This window comes from Euwallacea similis, chromosome 4, assembly GCF_039881205.1.
Source record: "Euwallacea similis isolate ESF13 chromosome 4, ESF131.1, whole genome shotgun sequence".
Classification (NCBI taxonomy): domain Eukaryota; kingdom Metazoa; phylum Arthropoda; class Insecta; order Coleoptera; family Curculionidae; genus Euwallacea; species Euwallacea similis.
The window spans coordinates 3,573,584-3,597,131 of record NC_089612.1 but is presented as its reverse complement, the minus strand read 5'-3'; the positions used below and the strand labels follow the sequence as shown (position 1 = coordinate 3,597,131).

At 35.0% G+C, this 23,548-nt stretch overlaps 1 protein-coding gene across 2 annotated transcripts; it reads right to left on the bottom strand.

Annotated features, from left to right (window-relative positions):
• Window positions 1–270: 270 nt before the first annotated feature.
• Window positions 271–23,134, bottom strand: Galphao (G protein alpha o subunit). Of its 2 annotated transcripts, none has more exons than XM_066389659.1 (9): window positions 22,935–23,134; window positions 22,429–22,559; window positions 8,328–8,370; window positions 6,432–6,573; window positions 6,014–6,174; window positions 4,276–4,404; window positions 3,904–4,033; window positions 3,687–3,840; window positions 271–3,227 (listed from the first exon to the last, which is right to left on the bottom strand). In XM_066389659.1, the coding sequence occupies exons 2-9, from the start codon at window positions 22,544–22,546 to the stop codon at window positions 3,040–3,042; spliced, it is 1,065 nt and encodes a 354-aa protein (XP_066245756.1). In that variant the 5' UTR covers window positions 22,547–22,559; window positions 22,935–23,134; the 3' UTR covers window positions 271–3,039. The 2 variants fall into 2 exon arrangements, with proteins under 2 accessions (XP_066245756.1, XP_066245757.1); XM_066389660.1 differs by lacking the exons at window positions 22,429–22,559; window positions 22,935–23,134 and adding exons at window positions 12,040–12,309; window positions 14,188–14,526.
• Window positions 23,135–23,548: the final 414 nt, after the last annotated feature.

Genomic DNA, 23,548 nt, shown 5'->3' with positions numbered 1-23,548 from the left:
AGTTTGAAAAAGACCCAGAGGAAATAAACAAGACAGGACACAGCATAAGTAAGTGAAAAGTTCCCAGATTCTTTTAGCAAGTCAATACCTGAATGCCAGGCTTAACCACTGTATGTCTTTTTGCCAGCATATAGTTGAACAAAATTTTAGCGTTTATCTTGATGCAATTAAGGCAAATCCTATCTTGTCTTGCATTACGTCGCCCTAATACATATTTTCTAATCTCCGTTCAAATCACACTTTCAGATCTTTAGGACCAATGAGATTCACTTTAAATGGATAAAATTATTTATTTGTAATAGTTCACATCACAGAGAAACAAACATACATAGAACAGTAACAGCCTGTCATGAACTTATAGTCTTGCCTGCATATCATAAATAAGACGAATAAATTATAGAATCTACCTGTTAGGTGCTGTTTATGTATAGGAGCAAGGAGAAGCATGTACTTACTTATCACAGTCTCAATACTTGTTTCCCCCGCTTTTGTAGCTATAATGAAGCAGGTATAAAACTTGCATACTTAAGTGTCATTTGCATTTGTTGAAAGTCTGTTATTAAGTAAGTAATGTGGTGTCTAAATTAGCTATTACAATATATTACTTAGATGGGGTTTTGCTACAACGAAATTCTGTCCACTTTGGACTACCGTTCTTTGTAAAGATTCAAATACAAGAAGAGATTGATTAGAAGTGAATAAAGCACTATAACAACTGAGACGTGTCTACGTTAACTTTACTCTTTATTTTGAAATAATTTACAAAATGAAAATATATAATATTAATAATAATTGTGGCATAAAATAATAGTCTTGACTAGATTAAAATTATTTGAAATTGTAATGACTTGATACTACCCAACAAGTAGGTTAAATACTTACAATTTTATCGTTAATTTTATACACAACAAGTTTATCGCGCTCTTAAGACAAGCAAGTGCATTGATGATCTTGTAACGACTTCATTTACTGTAGGAAATGTGTCGTAACAACGCGATAATTCACATGTACTAACTCTCTCAACTATAAATGAATGATTGTTGACCATATATTATGACACTGAAAACGTTTCAGTTTTACTTGTTTTTTGTCTGGTAAAACTCTTCTGGGAATGTTCACATAAAATGCACACGTTTTCGAAAACGTAAACCAACATCCTAGTACATAATTACGTAAGTGAGTGAAGCTACTCTTATTACTTAAGCGCCATATACTTTTATGTACATTTATTAATAAGTTATGTATATATTTATGTCTCCAATGTACTTTGAACTTATACCTTTTGCAACTGCCGCCGATCCAGACGTTCTACTCCAAGAACACATTATTTTCAACGAAGATATATTTATGTAGTGGTACTATACCTGATTCTACTTGAGCTTAGAATTACTTTGGGTCCGTCGAGAGATAATATAAAACAGGTGGTTTTGTTACAACCCTGTTTGAAACTAATTTTACTCTTTGCTAAGGTACATTAAAACACAAATAACTTTTGCTTATACTTAAAGTAAAATACAACAATTTACAAAAAAAAGCTGAATAGAAATTTCTTTTAATAATAATAATGATAATAATATGCGATAAATGCAAAATTTTGCGCGGATGGCACACTTTGTACGATTAAAACAACCCTAGCGAATGAGGGGTACCCTATCCACTTCATACTAACGTAGTCATATTATAGTTAATTAAGAAATCGTGTGCGCTGGCTAAAGCTTAGTGCGATTTGAGGTTAAAAAGATGAAAGAAATGCTCGAATCCCTGATGCTTGTGACCATGTCTTTGAATTTGTCTGTTATTGTTCGTGTGACTGGTAAGATTCGGTAGGTAAGCGCAGGGAGGTTTAATGAATTGATGGAAACATTAGAAGCACGTTTTTGATTCAGACACTGAATAATTTAAATTTGGCAATTCTGACCAATTTAAGACAAAAACTAGTCTTTAAAATGGCCCTCGTAAGATTCCGTGAAATCGGCATTGTGAGGGAGATAATTATTCATGAGTTAATTGACTATTTTGGTAGAAATCTCTTAAGATTTCCAAGAATTTTGAGCACAGATACACATGCGTAAATTGACTCTTAAAGTATTGTTATTTCTTAATTGAGCTTCTTAAAAGTAACTTTGCAAATTCAGAAATTATTTCAACCAAGAAGTAGTTAAGACTTTTCAAAGACTGTTTTTTCACCGTTTTAATTAAATTTATTATATCTCATGTTTTTATAGTGAGAATAAATGCAAAAAACCTGAATTGATATGAATTAATTTTAATATAGCAGCTAAGGAAATTACGACTTCGACATGTCTTACGATGAAACGGCAAATTAGCCTCCGTACGAAATTGCTCAATTCAAACTAAATTCAGATTGACAAAATAGCAAAAAATTACTATTCTGAACTAACCAATGAATTTTAATATTTTCTTTGGGTTTTTGGGACACTCAGTATAAATAGAAAAATATTCCTGTAAGTTTTTGGGCTTAATGTTGCAACTTTAGTATTTAACATCATTTTCAGATTATTCCCTTGACTGCTACCGAAACTTTTCAAAATCTCCTACGGACTCCCTCAATTTAACTTTAAATTTTTATGCTTCTTGTGGCACTTTCTCCCTGCACTTACCTCCACGCATATTAAAACCTACAGTCTATAAATAGACACATCTTACTAAAAAACAACTATAACACATTTGCTCATCATTAAAAATGGCTTATTCTCACTCGGCTTTGGTTCGTGCCTCGTTGGCAACTACGCCCCCAACGTACAGACAGAGGAAAGACAATAATAAATTAAATATTGATACACATTTATAGTATTTTTTACGAGGGAGAGAGTTAGAAGGTTTGTAGTGGGTCTCAAGACTTCACATCAATCTCTTTGGAATTTTCTTTTTCCCTCAAAAGCATTGACCACAAACTCTCTAACTATACGAACCCGCGTTTCACGACACAGTCCATCAGCTGGTGTCCAGGAAGCTGGATAACAGCCGCTTAATTGGAATAGTGACGTAGCACGTCCTGCTGCGTGGTTTCAGGCTTGATTAGCACAGACCGCAGTCGCGCAGGTTGTTCGCGATGATGACGTCTGTGACTGCGTCGAATACGAACTGAATGTTGTGCGTGTCTGTGGCGCAGGTCATGTGGCAGTAGATCTCTTTGTTCGTCGACTTGTTCTTCGCCTCGAATTGGGCCTGGATATAGGCGGCGGCCTCACCATATTCCTGGGCCCCTAAATAACAAAACGAACATATTTTTGAGGATGTCAGTGTAAGCGATAATAGGGCACCGTTCATTTATTTAAGAACCATATAGATACGTTAAAATGAAAGATAAATGCTAGCTGTCAAGTGTTAAAAATAATGCTGCGAAGGTGGTGTCTTAAAGATTTTGCTATTCAATATGAATTCTATTGATTTTTTCTTAAACGAGGTGTGAGGAAATTTTCTTGAAGTTTTGAAACCATTTTTAATTTCACACAAATAAGGAGGTATTTTTAAAACTTTTCAGTTTTAATCTAAACGACAACACCCCGTTCTGGTCTTATGGTTCAAACACATGGCGTATATCAAAAGATTAGAGGAAAGTCTTCTATCATCAAATGCAACGTTGCTATGGTCACATATTTTTCCCCAAAATTAGGATATTTTTCAAAATAAATTTGATAAACAAAACATTCAATGACACTTACCGGTATATTCAGGGAAACATATCGTAAGGGGTGATTTCCTAATTTTTTCTTCAAACAGATCTTTTTTATTGAGGAAGAGGATGATGGAGGTGTCGGTAAACCACTTGTTGTTGCAAATGGAGTCGAACAATTTCAAGCTTTCCTGCATTCGATTCTGCAAGGAAAATCGAACTTTCCTCACTTCTCACTCAAAAAAAAAAAATCACTCAGTTCTCACCGTCGTTTCGTCTTCGTGCAGCACCTGATCATACTCGCTCATGGCCACACAGAAGATGATCGCAGTCACATCTTCAAAACAATGAATCCACTTTTTCCTTTCTGATCTTTGGCCACCCACGTCAAACAACCTTAAAAGAGAAACGTCTCTTTATATAAACTCTAACCATTAGAGTGGCGATAATTAAGACGTTTATTTAATATACTTAAAGAAACTCATCATATAAAGTGGCAAACAAAGCCATTAATCATAAGATTGCCAATCCGTGAAAATCGACCCTAATTGATCTATCGGAATATGTGCCAGAATCCACTAATGGTTAACCTGTTGAGTTCCACTTAAATATGTACAAGTTGGATATATTATGCTTACTTGAAATTGAGATTTTTGAAGGAGAAATGCACCTCCACGATACCGGTAGTCTTCACTCGCGTTCGTAAAATGTCCTGCTCTGTAGGTTGGTAGTCTTTAGCTCCTAACCGATCTAAGTCGTCTAGAAAGCTGAAATAAGGATGCATGTGCATTAAATTATATAGAAAATTCAAATGTTAAATAAGAAAATAATTTTGTTTTTTTTCCTATCAAGAAAACGGCATTAGCATAGACCACCGGTTTTACAATTTATATTCTATGGGACAATGGGTATAGTTGCCCCAAATTATTTAATTTTGAACACCAATTTGGTCTTAAGAATTTAACAAATTGAAAACTGGCAACGTAGTAATAGTCAACTGTTTGTTAAGTGTTTGATTTTTGGAACACAATTTTTAAAACTAAATTTTTTATTCAAACCTATAAAACGACGTTCTATTAGCCACAAGAACACGAAAACTATAAAAGTATCGTATTTGGGATGCACATACTTTTATAGTAAAAATGTGCATGCTCAACAAAGTGCCTTATTCCTAAACAGTGAGACGAAATGAAGATGGAAATTATTACGGTACGTGCTTATCTTCTATGAATGTATGGGAAATATTCTTATTTAATTAGTTAGGATGATTATCATATAATTTGTTTCTTGCCAAATCTGAACTTTCACAGGAAGTGACGTAGACGAAAAGGGTGGCCGCTTAACTTAATAAACTGTTCAATTTTAATGGTTATTATTAGAAAGGTTATACAATTTTTATTTGAAATGATGCAAATTTAGATTTTTAAAGTGTATATTGATGAATTTGAAGCAATATTAAGTTATTTCTTTCCATTTCCCCATGAGTTCCTATCACTGCTGGGTAGTTCAGCGAAACAAAAATTTGTTTTTGGTTATTTTATTAGTTTATTGTTATAGTTTTTGAAATATTCCCATATAAATATTTTTTATAAATGTTAAAATATTTATTGACAGATATTTATGAGGCTAAAATTATTGTCTAGCAGAGTTCTACGTGGGAAATTTTCACTTGACTACCGCCGTCAAGTAATTTGCACACCGGAAGTGACGTACGTACTAACAAGCGAGAGTTCGTTGGAGTCATAAGAATTTCAATTTCAGGGTTTATGTTGTGGTTTTGTACATTCATGACTCATAGAGTATGAGAAATTGCTTTGGTAATTATCAGATGAAGGATTTTTTCTGGATAATGGTAGAAATGTGAGTAATTATGCATTTATATGTTTAAAAGTGTGAACGCCTGAAAAACCCAAATTTAAGCCAAGACATAGGGTTTTTATAAATTGAAAATATTGCTTACAAATAGCGGCACCACAAACAAAACAAACTTTATTCAAACATTATTAGTGTTTGAACTTTTGCCTTTTCGCGTTTACAGCGCTCCGCATGCTTAAAGTTTTAAATTAAAATTATTTTTATGAACAGAAGCAAAGCACCTAAAAAAGCCTTATTTTCCAACGTTTCCTATAGAGGAAAACATTTTTATGAACAGGAACAATATAAAAGTTGCCCCGAAATAGTCGAACAAATGCAAAATTCAAAAAATACTAGAGACGGGTAATTTCCAACATCGCAAATCTCTCGCCGTCAGGTCGTAAATTGCGTCCCTTCTCTGATTAAGCAGTAAAGTCTTTTGTAGCTCCCCTAATGCACTTTCGTGCTTTTTTGCGACCTAGATAACTCCCTCGGTGTTATGCCGAGAAATCATAAACTCACTATTTGGCAGAATCATTGAGCTGGTACTCATTGGAGCGAGCGAAACACTCCTGCACCCCCGAGTCTGCCCACAGTCTCTTCATGGCAGCGAGCAGTTCTTCGGAAAACGCTTCGGTGTCCTCCATTCTCTGGATGACGTCGAAGACCATTTTACCATCGAGCTGTATAAGGAATAATAGTATCAATAAGCGGAGAAACAAAGGGTCATTAGACCATTTTCATATCGTTCAAGCAACCATCTAAAGGAATGTAAGTAAATGCTTCTTTTTATCATTGTTGCTAGTAATGCCCTGTTGTTATCATGATATGTATTAAATTGCTCAGTCACCTGAGGAATGTATCAGATAAGCGCTAATAACATGTGTAGCTCTGATAAAATCGTAATTTTTGTTTTTACGGAATTTCGTAAAATACTTGCCTCTCTTTCATTGTTGCCATACTGTATTCCCAAATTGGGCATCGCCCTCAGTATTGCCACCAGAGATTGAATGGTGTTGCTGTAAACTACTGGCCTATACTGCTTGAAGTCTTCCGGTGTAAAGCCACTCTCGTGGATAATTCTGGAAATAGATAAATTGAGGATAAGCTTGATAATGTAATTAAGGGTACATGAGAGTTCTTTATTGTGTAACTCCCTCAATAGTACTAAGTATCAAAATTTCTCCTAAGTTTTTTTTATAGTTTATGTCGTTAAACCTCATTTTAAATGGCTTTTTTAGCACCACAACAGCTTTTCATGCTATACCCATTCGAATGGCTCCTCCCAATTTCTACATCAACTCTACCTACTCATTAAGTTAATTAGGTACCTTCCTGACAAATTTAATTTACTAAATAATTCACCACGAAACTAAATGAAGTTGCTAGATGAGGAATTAGGGCTGTTTTTATTGCCTGCATTCACCTTTATCATTATAACAAGAACATTTTTAATGTAGCAAGAAAATAAACTTCTAAACAAAAATGAATGTGATAAAATCCTAATATAATGACGAATTTTTTAAGCCAACATGGCCTATAGCTAAAACTTGTAGTCTTGTTGTAAACCCGCTCTCATGAATAATTTTGAAAACACATCAATTCGAAGGTAAGGTTAATAATGTAATCAAGGGTTATAATATAAAAAAGTCAATTGTACCCAAATTTCAGGGTTACTATTATTAGGTTTCGCTTTCAAAATGAAGTAGATATAGCATAGCTTATATTTAGATCCTCCTCAATATAGTTCATCCATGGAAACTGCTTTTACAGCTCATAACGTAAACTGCGATTTTTAGTATTATCGGCAATAAATTATCGCGAACATAGTCAATATTTCCAGATAAATTTAATGTTCGGTTTCCATGGTTCTAATAAATGTTCGTTTAACTAAAATAAAAAAATTCCAGTAGATGTACAGGGTCTTATTTTTGACCGAAAATGTTTATACCGTGGTGCGTTATTTTTAACCGGCGTTTTGATTTATCCACTTTGATTTATATATGGGACGATCGAATAAGGTAATAGATAATAGAATGTACGTGTAAATGAGTCAGACGCACTTCGAGTTTGGGTTAGCAGAATTTACAAAAGTGTGCTAGTTGAAAAGTAAGAGCTAAGGTTGCATGGGAAACTCAACAGAACACCCTTCAACGATAAAGATTTGTTCAAGTGTTCAAGAAAGGATGGAATTGCATGGAATTCATAATTTTGCAATTTTTTATCTGAAACGTTAGAGAAGGTCGCATAAATAATGTATAAAACGTGCCATAACATTTATGTGCTACTCTTTTATTTTTTTTTACAGTTTTACAAGTGGTTTACCTCACAAGTCATTTTTTTTTGCATTTTAAGAATGTTTTAATGGGCTAAATTTAAAGAAAGCGTGGTTAAATTTCCGAAATTCTCCTCGTATAATATTCTGTTATTCTTGAGATTGAGTGAGACATACACAACTAGATCTATATGAAATCATTGAATGCTTTCGGACAATTTTTATTTCCTTTCACACTTTTTTGCACAAACAGGCGTTTTTTGTGTTTACATTAGCATAAGTAAATACATAAGTGTTCCTTACAACAGAGTCTTAATTGACTCTCTTCCGAAGGCTTCATTATAGACGACAAGAATGAAGCAAAAAAATCTAAAACCAAGACCGGATGACGTCAACACCCCCCTCCCCCTCCCCAATGAATTATTATTTTCGGTGAATCGAGTGGGATAAAGGCGGGGGCGAAGCCCCCATTACCCTAGATGATAAGATAGTCGATAAGTGAACTGTTTTAGATATGCCGTAATTACTTTTATGCCAAGCAGAGTTCTTTGATATACTTACTTCATTTGTTTTACTATGGTGCTCTTGCCAGATTCGCCGGCACCTGTAAAAGAAAACACACGTTATTTACATAAATACATAACTACTGCAAATATTTACATAATTTACTTTTACAAACTTTCCTACTCGATTGGTATTTAAAGGGATTAACTATGTTTGAGTTTCGAACGCTGCTAGCTTAGTCCCACACACGTCAATTAAAGTCAATACGAACTACAATATGGAGAATTTATCTGGATAAAGTTAACATCTCCATAATAAAGCTTCAGTGGGTAATCGCCGTTAAAAAGCAGCGTCCTTATTCGCGCAATAACTTTTCAACCTTCCTTTTATCGCCTTCATCCCGCATGTTAACGATGGGGTTTTTCATTACCTTCGCCTCTTCTAATACTCATAGCCTTTATGTTTCTGTTGTTTCCTGTATAACGGTTTTCGTCCCGAAAAACTCTTCTATTTACGACGCATTGCTGTGTACCTCTCACAATACCAAATTTCCTCGTTAGTTTTTTTTCTTAATTTATGACACTAAAGCCGGAGTTAAAAAGGCTTTTTAGCATTAAAACAGCCCTTCATGTCATTATTATTGCGTTAGCAGCAGTTATTTCTTCTCTTTCCATTCGTGATGTGTCGCTTCAAAAAACCTCGGTGTCCTGTATGTCTCGTGCAATTTCTGCATTAACTTTACCCACTCATTAAGGTAATTACCTCCCCGACAGCCTTAGTAATTAATTCACAACGATGATAAATATAGCAACTAAATAGGAAATTAGGGCGGATTTTATTGCCTGTAGTAATGTCCCTTCTCCGGTCTGAAGAAAAAATGCAAATGAACGTTTGTTCTATTTTTCGATTTGTGTTATTCTTATCGCAACTAAACTATTCTGAACGCTCTTTGACAAAACATTCCGCTTCTTTTTCCTTTCAACCACTCTATTGGAGTATTTCCAAATGTTTTTTTTTACATTTTATGAATGATTATCTGTGTATTGTGATTATATATGTATAAACGTAAAGTTCTTGTTGTGCATTTTCTCTAGAAATATTTTTTTTACACATACACATACGTATATATTCGTCATCGACTTATTTTTATGGCAAGTCTGTCCTTCGCCATTCGGTCAAGAATATATATTTTACACAATCTTTTTCAAGATTAACTGACCATGTCCAATAATAATTAAAGCTGACACTACTCCGCATGGGAGCAACATGTTGGTAGTTCGGGGGTGGGAAAATCGATAGAGCGGTTGCCAGATCGTTCTCCTCCTTTTCATTCCATGCGCTGAAATTTCAGCTGAACGTAATGAAGCGAGTTTCCATTATGCAGTCATTACCACTGCTGTCCCCGCAGTAGTTTTCAATGTTCGCCGAACAATAGTTATGAACTTCAAATTGAGGGAGGTTTCAAAATCGCAGCTAACTGAAACCCTGGTATTACAAGATTGTTAATCCACTTTAATGATATTCGTTTACACAATAATTACATTAATGGCGTATACACAAGCAACTAACTATACTTTCTGACGGCTTCGCCGATAATTTTAGTGCCTTTTTCCGGTAATAAGACGAGACTCATCAATAACGCGCAGATAATGACTTAATTAATGGCGAATTGGTGGATATTCGATGCGCGTGGGTTGATCTTGAGGCAATTGGATGAACCTTCAATTATCGAGGTCAAGTGGCCCCAATTTGATCGTTTAAGTTCTCGCAGAGGTGCAAGAATTAAGAATGATTTATACTCACTTATTTCTAAGAATGGGAGTTGAAAAGCTTCTGCCTACACGGCCAAGGTTCATTTGCCACAAATCGACTGAGTTTACGGGTTAGGACATCATCAAAGGGAAACAAAATAAGGTACATGTTGTTTGTGCAGAGAGATCTTCGATATGTTCAGTGGTATCCTTCACCATATCCATAACAGGTCAACATATTTCCATTGAAATAAACTTAACCGGGTATGACGTAAAACAGTACTAATGTAAATATACATATCGCCTCAAATGTGTGTTTATGTATGTACATACCGTGTATATTTAAATAATCTCTACTTAAAATAATATTATTTTTCGAGTTCTAGTAGACGAAGCGACTTGGTTTAGAGAAATTATTGGAAAAAGGTAACTTCCGGGTTTGGTGTACGTATCAGGGATGTTTAAGAAAACTTACTTGTTAAATCGTAATATAAGCAAATATTAAGATATCTTGAAAAGTTGGGTACAAAGAGTTTTATTCTTTTTAAGATAAGTTTTAAATGAAAGTACGAAATAAAGACCTATGAGTTTAATTCGCAAATGAATATAGACAATCAAGCATACCCGTCAATCTTTTTTTTTTATTAACATTCACATAAAAAATTAAAATTTACTGGTGCATCTTTTCAACATTAAAAATAAGAATCAATAACGATACGATAAATCTTCAAAAGTTTGTCAAATTGTTAAAAGCCGGACAAAATTTTAGTCTTCAAAATTTTAGAAACTTTAATTACAAAAAGGAAAAGAAGTTGAGACTTTGTGAACATTGAATTAATTAGCACTAGAGCGTAATTTAATTACAATAAGAAACTTTTAAAAAAGTCAATAACAAATGTTGCTTGTATGTGAACAAGTCCCTAGACGAGGAAATCATTTCGATCTTCGGCTAAAGAAACTTCATTTGATGGTACTTCTTCCGAAAATCCACTCTGAACTGAATTACAAACCGAGAGTTCTTAAGCATGCAACAATCTTCCCACGTTATCCGTTTTCATTTAATTCCATTTTATTATTAATCGTCTTGACCAGTGCACTGAATTAAACCTAAACAACCCTTAAGATGTTATACCTTTTTATTAATTAGATCATATACTAAAATACTTTATTTATTTTTAGGTGTTGTGGGGCGACAATAGCTGACCACGGATTGCTCTATATATTTTATTCACAATTATTACCACCAAATGATCATAATTTGCTGTAGAATGCATAAAAGCTCTAAGAGGTAAGCAATAACCGTGGTAGAGAAACAATTCGCCTTCTCCCCATATGCGGAACCCATTGTCTGGCTTATTAGAGGTTCGATAACAGCAATTTGCATGATTGGCATTGTTAATGCGTTCTGGTCTAGTTAATGTAACACACGTAGTCAGTCCATCAACCACGTTGGTTTGCGAACTAGAGTCTAAAAATGTTGTTTTTACACCGAGTATTGTCATATTCATTGTGAAGTAGGCGCAAATTGCTTAATTAAGTACTGCGTTATTTGGGAAACAGAGAAACAAATTGGTCCTGTAAAGCGGACGTGTAATTATTGCCAGAAGAGGTATTCCAATTAACGGGATTACACTCGATAAATCTGATTTGGCCGGATTACGATAAGGTGATTATGAGTATTGACAGTAACAACAGATGTTTTCGAGAGCGATTTCCCCAAACTAAATGCTCTGGTTTTTAAGTGCCCGTTTCCGGAACCGTTTACTCACTTTTAAGCGTTTCGAGTCGTTGAGTGGCGTTTTAAACGATCGGCCACGCAAAAAACAATTGTAGCAATTATGAGATGTTGCATTGGGGTTAATTGAGCCGCGTTTCAATAGAAGGTATTCATAAGCAATAATTGAAACGTAAATACAGCGAGTAACAAATCATAAAATCAGCTGTTATATGTGATATTTATTACTCGCTTTTTTCGCTTCGCATTTTGTTCACTCAATCTCTTTTGTGTTTGAACATACCCAAAAGGAGAAGTTTGACATCCTTCTTGGCCCTGGCGCCCTCTTCCTTCAGTTTCTGGTCGATCTGCTTGGTCCTGGCGAGTGCTGCCCTCTCCTCGGCCGACACCGTGCACCCCATGGCGCAGTCTTCTATGCACGACGTCGTGACGCTGGTTTTTAGGAACTGGGTACCACGAATTGCGTCCTCTTTTGCGAGAGGTGAAACCTTGGTTTCGGTCTTTGACAGCTTATCCCCGCTTGGGGTCTTTTGTCATAGTACAGTTAGGCGATCTGGAGGGGTTGTTTTATAGCTTTTGGTGGAGGGAATTTTCCCCGTGGTTGTAAGCATACTTTAGAACTAAATTTTTCACAGGGCATATTGATAGCAGGTACGACAAATATCATGAATTAAAAATATTCCCAAAAGTGCAGGCTCAAAGTAAAAACAAGTGAAGCGACAATATCGCGCATGCTCATTGGAACAGTTGAATGACACTGCAAGAAATTTCAATGATAATATCGTTCAGAATATTGGAAAATCATGTTTTTGAATCGAAAAATGTTCTCGAAATGAAAAAATTGTTATTGAAAAGAGCATTCGAGCAATTCGAAACATTTGCCTCGTTATTTTGGTCAAGAGTTCAACTGTCACTTTGTGAGCGTCCTAATGTTCATTCATTTACAACTGTGAGAAATTTTATCGAATTACACAAAACATACAGGGAGTTCCGGAATGATGTGATAGATCAAACTTATGACACATACCTGACATTCTTCATTTGATTTTTTAAGTGCAAAAACGAAAAATAAACCATTTATGTTATAATTAAAGAGATTACATCAGAGCTGTTGTTTGAAATCATCATAAAGAACCCTAGTTCAAGTAGTCTTAATATACAGAGTGTTCCATTATCAACTCTGCAATTATTTTTTTGAAAAAAGTATATCTATATTTTTAAAGGAGACCTTGTTCAAATATTTAAATAAATCATAGTATTAACCTTTTTGCGACACTTTTTCTCTAAGATGAAAAAAGAAATTTGGGGAGGAAATAACAGTACAACCATCAGGTACACCCCATATATTAAAAAAATTGTCTGAGTTTTCTCGGCAAAATCACTAAATTCATAATAACAAACCTTAACGAAAACTTGTTTTTTTTTTTTGTGTCTAGAGTCTAGCGAATTCAGGTACCCGTACAAATATGCAGTCAGCACTGTAATATGGCTAATTTTTTCGCATGTTCTTGCTTTATTCTGACATTTCGTGGCATTTTAAACAAACACAGGCAGCTTTCACCGGCCATATTATCACACCGAGTGCTCACTGACTCGGATACCCGAATTCGCCATAAAAAAAAGTAAAAACTAGAGAAAGACCTTTTTAATTAAAAATTTAAAATTATTTATTCAGGTATTTATGAGATATTATGTTAGAATTCACGGAAGATATTGCCGCATCAATTATTTTCCGTGAACAGTTCAGGATAGTTAAGAAGAAACTTGATAAACTTAAGACCTAAAATTTCCTGAAATGAATCATAAACTCGTTTCCGATTAATGGTTAATTACAAAGTTACAAAAGCGCTAAGGTTTAAATAATTTCCATCGTTCTAACTATTATCTAACTGATAAGCAATTCGTAGTAACTACATTATTTGAAATTTTACGTTCCCTACAAATACCTGGAAATTGGGGAAATTATTTAAACAAAATTGAATTGAAATTAATCATCAAGTAAAAGAAAATTACAACTACATTTAGAACATAGTCAAAGACCCCTTATAACCAACTTTCTCTTGTTGTACGTATTTTAAATACGATTAACTTGTATTCGGAATTTTCTCATAAAATTAAGGATGAATAATTGCAATTGTAATCGGGCTTATTCAACAGGTCTCCGAACGCCCATGTTTATTTCATCACAAGGCAAATAATATAAGTTGGCTGATCGATGACGATTTTACTTATGTGCATGATAAATAGGAACATTTTTTAGTCACCTAAATGTGACTTAAATTTGATTTTTTGTTTGAGTAGTGCTGGAGAGAGTATCGATCTGCTTACAACCACCACCATCGTGAATACGCCAGTTTAGTCATACGACCATACGAGGGGCAAATAGAAATGCTTCTGATAGAGAGTGATGAATAATTAATGTTGGTCATACCTATTAAATATCTTTTTTTTAGGCACTACAACTAGCACTAAATCACTGCGGAGCAGTTACGCCGTCGCATTGGCGACATCCAAAAAATGGCAGCTCTGGCACTTTCCCGAGACGATTTTAATTAAAAACTTGGAACCTCACATCAAAAACCGAGACATGAGATCCTGTGAAACTCGACGTTCATTTCTGTTCTCGACTGACTTCTATCGACAGATGGTTTCTTTTCAGGCAAGTTACACATACACACGTTAATCAAGGGGACCCCGGTGCCCCTCCCTTGAGCCCTTGGGCGAACGCTATCGGAGCGCTTTGTTGTCGTCGGTCGTCTTGCTTGCACTCGTCGCTTGGGGCCGCGTTCGTGCTCGAGGAGCAAGCGCGCGGTTGCCAACGCAACGCACTCTTTTTCCGGGAATGGGGAAATTCGATGGGAACGCGAATGCGGGAAGATCCGGGGGAGCATGCGCTAGGGGAGTTTGAGGGTTTTGAAGAATTCCGAGGGGGGGTGGTTGTTTTGGAAGCGCTGGCAACGGAGGTGTAACAAGTGGCGGAGAGAGAGTGAAATTTGCGCAGAGTGAAATATATCAAAAATGTCAACATTTTTGTCTTTTTGTAATTTAAGGCTCTGCCACAATGTCGGAGATATTATATTTTATTTATTACTCTAAAATATTAACATATAGTTAAGCATGCTTTTAACAGATCGCGGCAGCCGCTTCTAAGCTCGAAAAGTAGGGTCACAAACCTGTCATTTCCATATTGTCAGAATTTTTTGTTCCAAATACGAGGTTTCGAATGCATTTTTTTATAATTGAGCTAAGTGTTCATATTTTTTCTTTAAAGAGGCTAAATATTGACGAATGTTTCAAACAAATGGTTACAACCTCTAAATAAGAGGTGGCAAAAGTTAAGGATTCACCATCTCCAGATTATATTTTTTCTATTAAATTCGAATTTTCAGCGTGTAGTTTTTCTTAAACCACAAATGTTCTTTAAATATTTGGTTCCTCATAAAAATAACCAGAAAAGTATACATACAAGTTCAATTTTTATTACTAAGTTTCATACACAGATGCAATTTCTCTTCGACGACATAGAAACACATAATAAAAATATAATGAACACATAACACGCTTCATAGAAGTATTCTGAGCCCCATATTTTTTCGTATTTTTATCAACAGTCTGCCATACTATATTTCTTTAGACAAGGAATTATCATATGCCGATGATGCTACCATAGAAGTTACGGGGGCTACGAATTTGAGTTGAATCGAAATGCGGATACCGTTTTAAGAGTTTGCCGACTAGTGTGTCGCAAATAGAACAATAATAAACCACACTAAGACTGTGCTCATGAAAATTAGACTTACTCGATACTGTCTTTGACAACTTGACATCCGTTAAGGATGTTCAAATCTACAAACCTGGCGTCAATAAATGAGTGTCTGATATGGGACTTAATATCTGATATTGTGAACGAGTTTTCTTGAGTGGTTAATTCTTATTTAAAGAAAAATGTGGTGTATAAACCATCAATTTCATTAGCTTCAAATGCAAGTTTTTTTTCTTTAATTACAAGGTGTCTTACAAATGTAAAGCTTATTGGATTCCCCAGGCACAATATTAAATTACCCGTCAATATTTGTGCCACTGTAAACCCATTTTTTCGATTTCCAATTTGAAATATACAGAAACATAATTCTCTGGAAAATATAAATGACTTTGCGTCATCTACATTCTTTTTTTTTTCAATGCGGATGAGCATATTAAAATTTTATCTAAATTTCTATCTACCAGATAACCCCAGTGGCTACTATATTCCAAACACAATATGGCTCATTCCCTTCACAGTAGTCTGATGAAATTAATTTCAGTAATTTTTCATTCTGTTGGCGGTTTCAAAAATCGACTCGCCCTGTGGTAAAAAAAATTCAATTAAATCATATTTACAACCAATCAATTAACAAGAATTTGACATGACGTTTTAGATGTAAAATTGATAATCTTAGTGTAGCCTGATAAAAAATGATGTTACATGCTCGTGTCGAAACCGTACCTTATAATTTAACATTTAACGTCTCACTTTGAAGAACGTGTTAACTCAATTGGCATTTCTGACATTAAAATTTAAGATGATAAAATCAAACCAATCAAACAAGATTTGTTATTTTAAAGTCTTTGCATAAGCGTGGTTTCTTTATACCAGAACCATACATTTGAGACTTTTAAGACAAATTTTAAAGGAGAGATGAAATTAATTATTGTCATTTCACCGAAGAGAAACATCTTTTTGCTGGAATTTTCAACCATTTATTCGGTACTTAATAAAGCTGGTTAAGTGCCGCAAAAGATGATAAGATAACGACACACCATTTGGCGATTATCCCTGGGACAAAAAATTCCTCATGTCGAGCATAAAACTGCTTTTAGCATCACATTGAAGCTATATGTATAGGAAAACACCTTATTGCGCATATCATGTGAAATTTTCAGGCAATAATTTACAATTTTAAGCTATTTTTGAAATGTGACAACGTTGCTTCTATTGCCTTGATCGGGTACTGGTACTGTTTGCTTTATTCAATATTCATTAGCGGTTACTCACAATCGCGTCGATAAGCACAGTAAAACCACGAATAATAGCAGTTAAATACCAGTAGAACAATTATGAATCTCAGTTCAAACGTATAAGTAGGAAATCTAAACTAAAATGGGAACAAAGACCGACAAACCAAAGTAATATGATCAATCGATAGGTCGCTATGAGGTGGTCCTTGACGAGTTAAGTCATGTGAAACTTCGCTATCTCGTTAATTTTCATTCAGTTGAACGAGTCCAAGAATTAATTGCACATTTACCGAAAACCTGGGAAAGCAAATAAATCCGGGAGCGGAACCAGAGTTGGTGACCCTAGCTGTAAGGCAACTTTATACTAAATGAATTTTACTGGGAGATGAAATGAGGTCATCGGTTGTGGTTGCAAGTGGTTATTGCATGCACTTCGTGCTATAGGTAGGCAGTAAGTGCAAACGCATGTTGAAGACTGCAATTAACTGTTGTTTAATGTTTATTGGAACAGTTGAAAATTTGAAGACGAGTTAAACATTTATTGTATAATAAGCCATAAGAGATTATTGCTGTGTCAGAGACATTTTCTTAGTGTCGTCCTCTATTGATTGTCATTGTGCATTATCTTTATAATTGTATCTGCTCCCGTTAGATGGCGGTAAAATAGATTACTTTTGGCTATAATTTGAAAAACAATGATTTCACAAATATTATTAATGGGTTTGTAGTAAACGCACAAACATTAATGAAGCGTTACTCATTATAATTGACACATTTAAATATGAATCATTTAGAGATAACCGCAGGGTAAATAATAATGTTTCTCAGTTGTATTGATAAAGTTCGTCTGGTTTAAAAAGTTTTTATTGCAGTAAAATCTATGAAAAAGTTAAGACCAATAAAAAATTTAACAAAAAATTTTTGATTTTCGTCATTCACATGTTGAAATGTTAAATTCAGTTTTATGTAATTCTACTGATTATCTGTGTTTTTAAGCCTATTTTGAATTTTCCGCAAGTCGGCCGTTTTAAATTTTTTTCACAAATGGCAATTGAAAAACAAGACGGATAAATAAATAGAGAAATTTAGCTACAAATGGGAGGGCTACGAAACGTAAACAAACCAATGAAACCCAATAACAAATTATAATCTTAAATGGCATTTTGTATCAAATTTAATGGCGGAAGCACACTAGGAGGCCGTTTTTGAACTTTTGTCATGTGGCTGGTCCATAATTGAAATATCCCTTAACTCGACCATCTATATAGAATTTCCTGTGAATGTCAAAAATGCCATTCAAAGAAATCTTGCAAAATAATTGACATGGAATCAAAAAACTTGGTGTTACCACTTTTAACATCTGATGTTTTCGTTTTCCTGCAATCATAATCGATTTCAATTTTTGAAATACGGTCCTGGATTTTTAAATTCGATCCTGAACCTCCTCTTTAGATTAGATTTTGAAGCGCCTATTGATATGGGCAGTTACGGACCTGTTAAGCTTAAATTCCCTTATATTATTTTTTTTCTAAACTCTATATCGACACTAACTTCTGTTTATTTTCTTTTAAATCGCACTTTTTTTAAGTCAATTTTGTGCGTTTGATTTCCATCATTGTCCATTTGTTCACAAACACATTCGCTACGAATCAATACGTTCAATAACAAGACGCATATGCCGCCATCAATCAGTCACTTATTACCCTTTCGCAAACACACATACATCACCGATTTATACGTATAAACGTCATTTTACGGAGGAAAAGCATAGAGGAGAGATAAACCCAAGAAGGTCAGAGATCATCCCGCAAACACACATTTTCGCTTTAAAAGGATTTTTACGGCTCAAACTAAATTGGATTTATGTTCGGAGGGCGCCAATGTAATCGTTTTGTTTTTATTATTTGTTTATATGACGAGAAAATATAACTACACAGTGAGTAGAAATTACATGAAAGATTTTGCAGAGCGTCGCGACGTTTGTGACATTTTGATTTTGTAGCGAATTTTGAGTTCGTCATTATGGGAGTCGCCCCAAAAATAGTATATTATTGGAGGAGTATATAATGAAAGCTCTCATCCCCGATGGAGAATTTTGAATACTAGTTGTGTTTCACTGCAAATAAATTTTAATGGTTAATGCAATAATGATAAATGTAATATTTAATCACAACCGCACTCGCTAAATAATTTAAATTTCAATTTAAACACGAACTTAGAATATAAAATCGACCCCGTTCGGGCGGAAGTTTTTTCGCCAAACACGCAAAAGTCGTTTTTGTCAACGAGGACAATAATGTGCAATAATAATACAATGATATTAGCAACGCTACTGGATTAAATTAAAAATATGTATTAAAGTAATTTGATGCGTTATAATAATTGAAATAAAACGAAGGCGAAGCCTGCGGGAGGACTTTTCGGCGTTTATTTATTTGATTGACTTTATTTAGTTTTGTCTAATAGACTAGTCGCGGACGAAATTAAAACAAAAGGAAGGTAAATATTTGCTGTAGGAAAGCGCGATGTGGGTCATCAGGTTGTGCGTTAGGAATGGGCAGGTTCCGGTAACAACAATGCTGCTGCTGCCTGTTCATGTGAAACAGTCAGCGAAGTTTGGTTTTGTGTTAAGTTTCAGCATCAGATAATAAAATTTTCAATGCTAAATAATTGTAAGAGAAGATAGTAAGAATATTCCGAAAAATATGAAATGAAAATATTACAAATGACACTGTCAGTTTCAACCTGCGAACAGTAATTTAGAAATTTGGATACATGCTAAACAAGATATCCATTAATATTGCACAAAGAAAAACTTATTTTTTTCCATAAAATTTGGACATTCACTCTCTGTGTGACAATTTCTTTGATTCTTACTTGTTCTTTATTTTAACTCTTCAAAGAATATCCATTGAAAGTTTCTCTACATACTTGATTAATGCCCTGTATAATAATTTTTTTAGACAGAGTAATTCAATGCTCTGTGTTCACTCTGCACTTGTTTCTTCTAACATACATTTGTTGTGTGTGTTAGCATTTACTCTTACGGCTGCTATCTCTGTTTTCAAGCTTTCAACTTCTTTCTTTCTTCTTCCCTTTTTGACTTTTTGAAACTGAAGAAACGTTAGGGCCAGTGATGCTAAGTGTGTAAACTGGATGTTTACACAGAACAATAAATAGCTACAGCCAGACAAAAAAAATAGTTATTCTTCCACGACCTTAATATAAAATAAAATTTTCCTCTTGTATTTGAAGAAAAATAACCATACTTTTACTTCCTAAGAGGAAAAAGAAAAATTTTTTCTACTTCACGCATGATAAATGCACAATGCACTAAAAGCACTTTCATCCGTTACTGTATAAGTAATTACACAACAAGGGAGAATAGTGCTACTTTTACTCTCGCGAATAGAGTAAAGCTCGAAGCGAAGAGGAGAGCACTGAGGTGAAAAATTTATTTTTTTATACAAACATTATTCTATTTTATAAAAATGTAACAAATATTATGTGTATTTATGATGAGTAGATAAGAAAATAATTTTGTCCCTGAAGGAACAACGTATTTTCCTTTTTAGAGAGCAAAAGCACTGTTTTCTTCTCTCAAATGAAGGAGGAAAATTCTACATTTTCTACGGAGGTGGTAGAAAAAAAACAGTTAAGTTTACGGGTCAGAAGCGGGGTAACGACAATTTGCATGGGGCAGCAAACTGGCCAGCGCCGGCCCTGATAAACCCCCAAATTGATTCCAATTTACCCTTAAATAATAAACAGTCGTCGTTTTTCTAATGGACAAACAACTTATAAATACAAATTCATACATCTTTTGGTAACACTAATTAAGCGTCAATTAAGCTTAACCGAACATTAATAATTTAGGGCCGAAAAGACGTCGCCCAATATGAGTCTCGAAAGACTCGTCACCACTAATCAGACCGCAGGGTTTCATAGCTCTGAGGAAATTAGAGGCAATTTATAGAGACCTCAAAGTGATAACTTTAGCCGTCGCTATGAAGCCTCGGTTTGTAATCATGAACGGTAACCACTTGCGTCAAATAAAGGGGAATTCTACAAGTATGTTGAATCAGCTTTAATAAAAAGGAAGATGGAGGACAGTGCGAATCAAATAAAGTCCAATGGTCGGAAAACACAAAAAAGAAGTCGCGAAAATTTAAGCAATTTTGACGAATATTACGTAAATGACAGACATACAAGTAATTGTCTGTTTTGTGGCCTATAACTTTCGCAAGACATCTAAAACATGAGGACAGAAACAAAGATTTGACCAAGTTTCATACTCATTTAAACTCGATTTATGTTTCAGATTTTCGATTTTGTTTTTGAAATTTCCATAAAAATATACAATTATTGTTGAGATTTTTCGGTAATTTAATTGCGATAAAAAAATGTCGTTGAGTCTTAAAAATAAAACATATTTCATAATTCACGGTCATACACCATTTTAACATTACATGGGAACTAAGCGGCTAATGTCACACGGTCGAAAGAAATAACTATTTCATAGAACTTCGTCAGTTTATTGTTTAAAACTAATATATATAAATATCGACTTTTTCTTTTAAAGGTACATCTTTAGTTGGTCATATATCGTCAGTTTACAGTGTCGGTAATCGATAAAATTACAACTTTAATGACTTCTTATTCGGTTGTTAACAAGTCATTATAAGGAATTTAACCCGACTGTATTGAGATTAAAAAGTTTTAGTCAATTAGAGCGGTTTTTGACATGTTTAACCATTGGAAAAAAATTCCTTCCTTATCCCTCATTTTTCGCAATGTTCGTTCAAATTTAACGAGTAGATTTCAGATTTGAGAAATTTCAGTATATTAGAAGGTGTGGGTAAGTTTTCTGAGTAACTGAGATAATTAAATAAACGGTAAGAAGAGGTAATTGCGGTGGTTAAAATAATTAACTCCCGAATAGTTTTAAACCTGGCGATATTGGGTTTGTTTGGCTGTTGCGGTATTCAAAGAATTTATTTTTACATGTTTCATTATTCTCTTTAAAGTTTTTCTCTAGATTAACAAAATCGTAGATTTAAGAAAAATGCAATATCTGTGCAATCAAGATCTATGATGCACGATGTCCGACATAACTTTGAGTCTAATCGCAAAGCAGGCAACCAACAACGCGTTTCCGAGTTTGAGTGGTTAAGTTACAGATGGTGCTAGATTTCTAAAACTATGTTCCTTCAAGGTTTCAATAACACTCCATAGTAACATGTACATGATCCTTGGTATGGAAAAATGTTCATTTTCTTGCACGAATTAAAGTTGCTGCTGCATTGACACCAAATATTTTAATCGTCCACTTTATTTAAATTCAGATTTATATATGCTTCCTTTAGGAGCAGGGCTTTAAAGGCTTTTTCTGAGTCATTAAAAATGTTAATATCCAAAGGACCTCTCCTGGCTCCTCTTTTAATGATTTATTTAAGTCCCCATTCATATTTCTTTTTTATGTCGAATCCAAAATTAGAAATCAGCCCAATGAGGCTTTTCCTGTGGCACCAGATATTTGTTCTCTCTCTCTTTTTCTCTCTTCTGGACTAAACTTGTATAGGAGTATTCATAATATAAGTGCTATAATTTGTATGCGATTAGTGGAGCCTGCTCGGTAGAGATGAATAGAGATGTTTCATGTTATGTTACTCACCCAGTAGCAAGAGTTTGATGTCTTTGGCAGCTTGTGCTCCATCTTCCTTGAGATTCTTCTCGATCTGCTTGCTCCTCGCCAGCGCGGCCCGCTCTTCTGCTGACGAAGTGCACCCCATTTTACTGCAACACCTATTTAGAGCAAAAAAAAACAACATGAACTAAAACGTTGTTGATTTTATGTGGGCAAACGCGAATGTCGGCCTTTATGGAAGACAATTTAATGATAAAAAATAATAAACGTAATAGATTTATGAAGGAAATATTTTTTCCAGAAGATGCGTACAATGCTACCTATTTAAGATAGTACTGGAAAATGTAGGATTTGTATGGTTGAGTACCCTAAGATTTACATGCCTCCTGGTGCCCTTTATGCATCATCCCCTTACACCCCAAATTAAACTCAAAACTACTTTTTGGAGCCATCCCTGTAGCACCTCCCAGCCCTCTAGTTCAACCCGCCCTTTTCCAGGCAATACGAGACACGCCGGATGGCCGCATACTTACAGGTCAATTGTGGCGCCTTCCGAGCTTCCCCCGCGTTGAAGCACCCGGCCCGAGCCCCCGTACCGTTCAGAGGAGAGTCGCGCCGCACATTCACAGAACCATTTGCGAACAACTGCTGATTTTTGCAACAAAAATCCGACGGTGCACTACAGTGAGTGTGTGGTTTCAGGCGACGGTTCGGCTGCCCGTCGTTCGATGACGGAGTTGTGGGTGGGACGCGTGCGCGGTCTCCTTCTGAGGGGCGCATGTCGGTCGAAGGCGTCGCGACGCCTCAGCCGTGTGAAGATAGCGCCACCCAGCGGGTTGCGTACGGAGTCTGTACTGTCGAGATATTAATGGAATTTACGTTTGAATGATTTCTATTATGGTAGAAATATATTTTGTACCAATTTCATTTGTGACAAAATTTCACCTACAAATTATTTACTGTTCAAATTGAAAACCGCAAAGGTCAAGGCTATGAACAGTACGAACGCACTATAGAGAAATGAAAGATTTTAAAACCTCGCCTAACTTCTCTGTGGAAAACCCACAAAATGGTTTGACATAGCGCCAACTGTGCCTCATCACGCTAAATAACACCAGTATTTTGTTAAGAAATCTATATCTCTTTT

What these genes read in the sequence shown, in the direction of transcription:
- Galphao (XM_066389659.1), bottom strand. Translation starts at nt 22,546, where the DNA reads ATGGGGTGCACTTCGTCAGCAGAAGAGCGGGCCGCGCTGGCGAGGAGC. An exon ending in CTCAATGATTCTGCCAAATA is followed by an intron (nt 4,405 to 6,013) that starts GTGAGTTTATGA and finishes TCCTTATTTCAG; the next exon opens with CTTTCTAGACGACTTAGATC. An exon ending in TGCACGAAGACGAAACGACG is followed by an intron (nt 3,841 to 3,903) that starts GTGAGAACTGAG and finishes TTTTCCTTGCAG; the next exon opens with AATCGAATGCAGGAAAGCTT.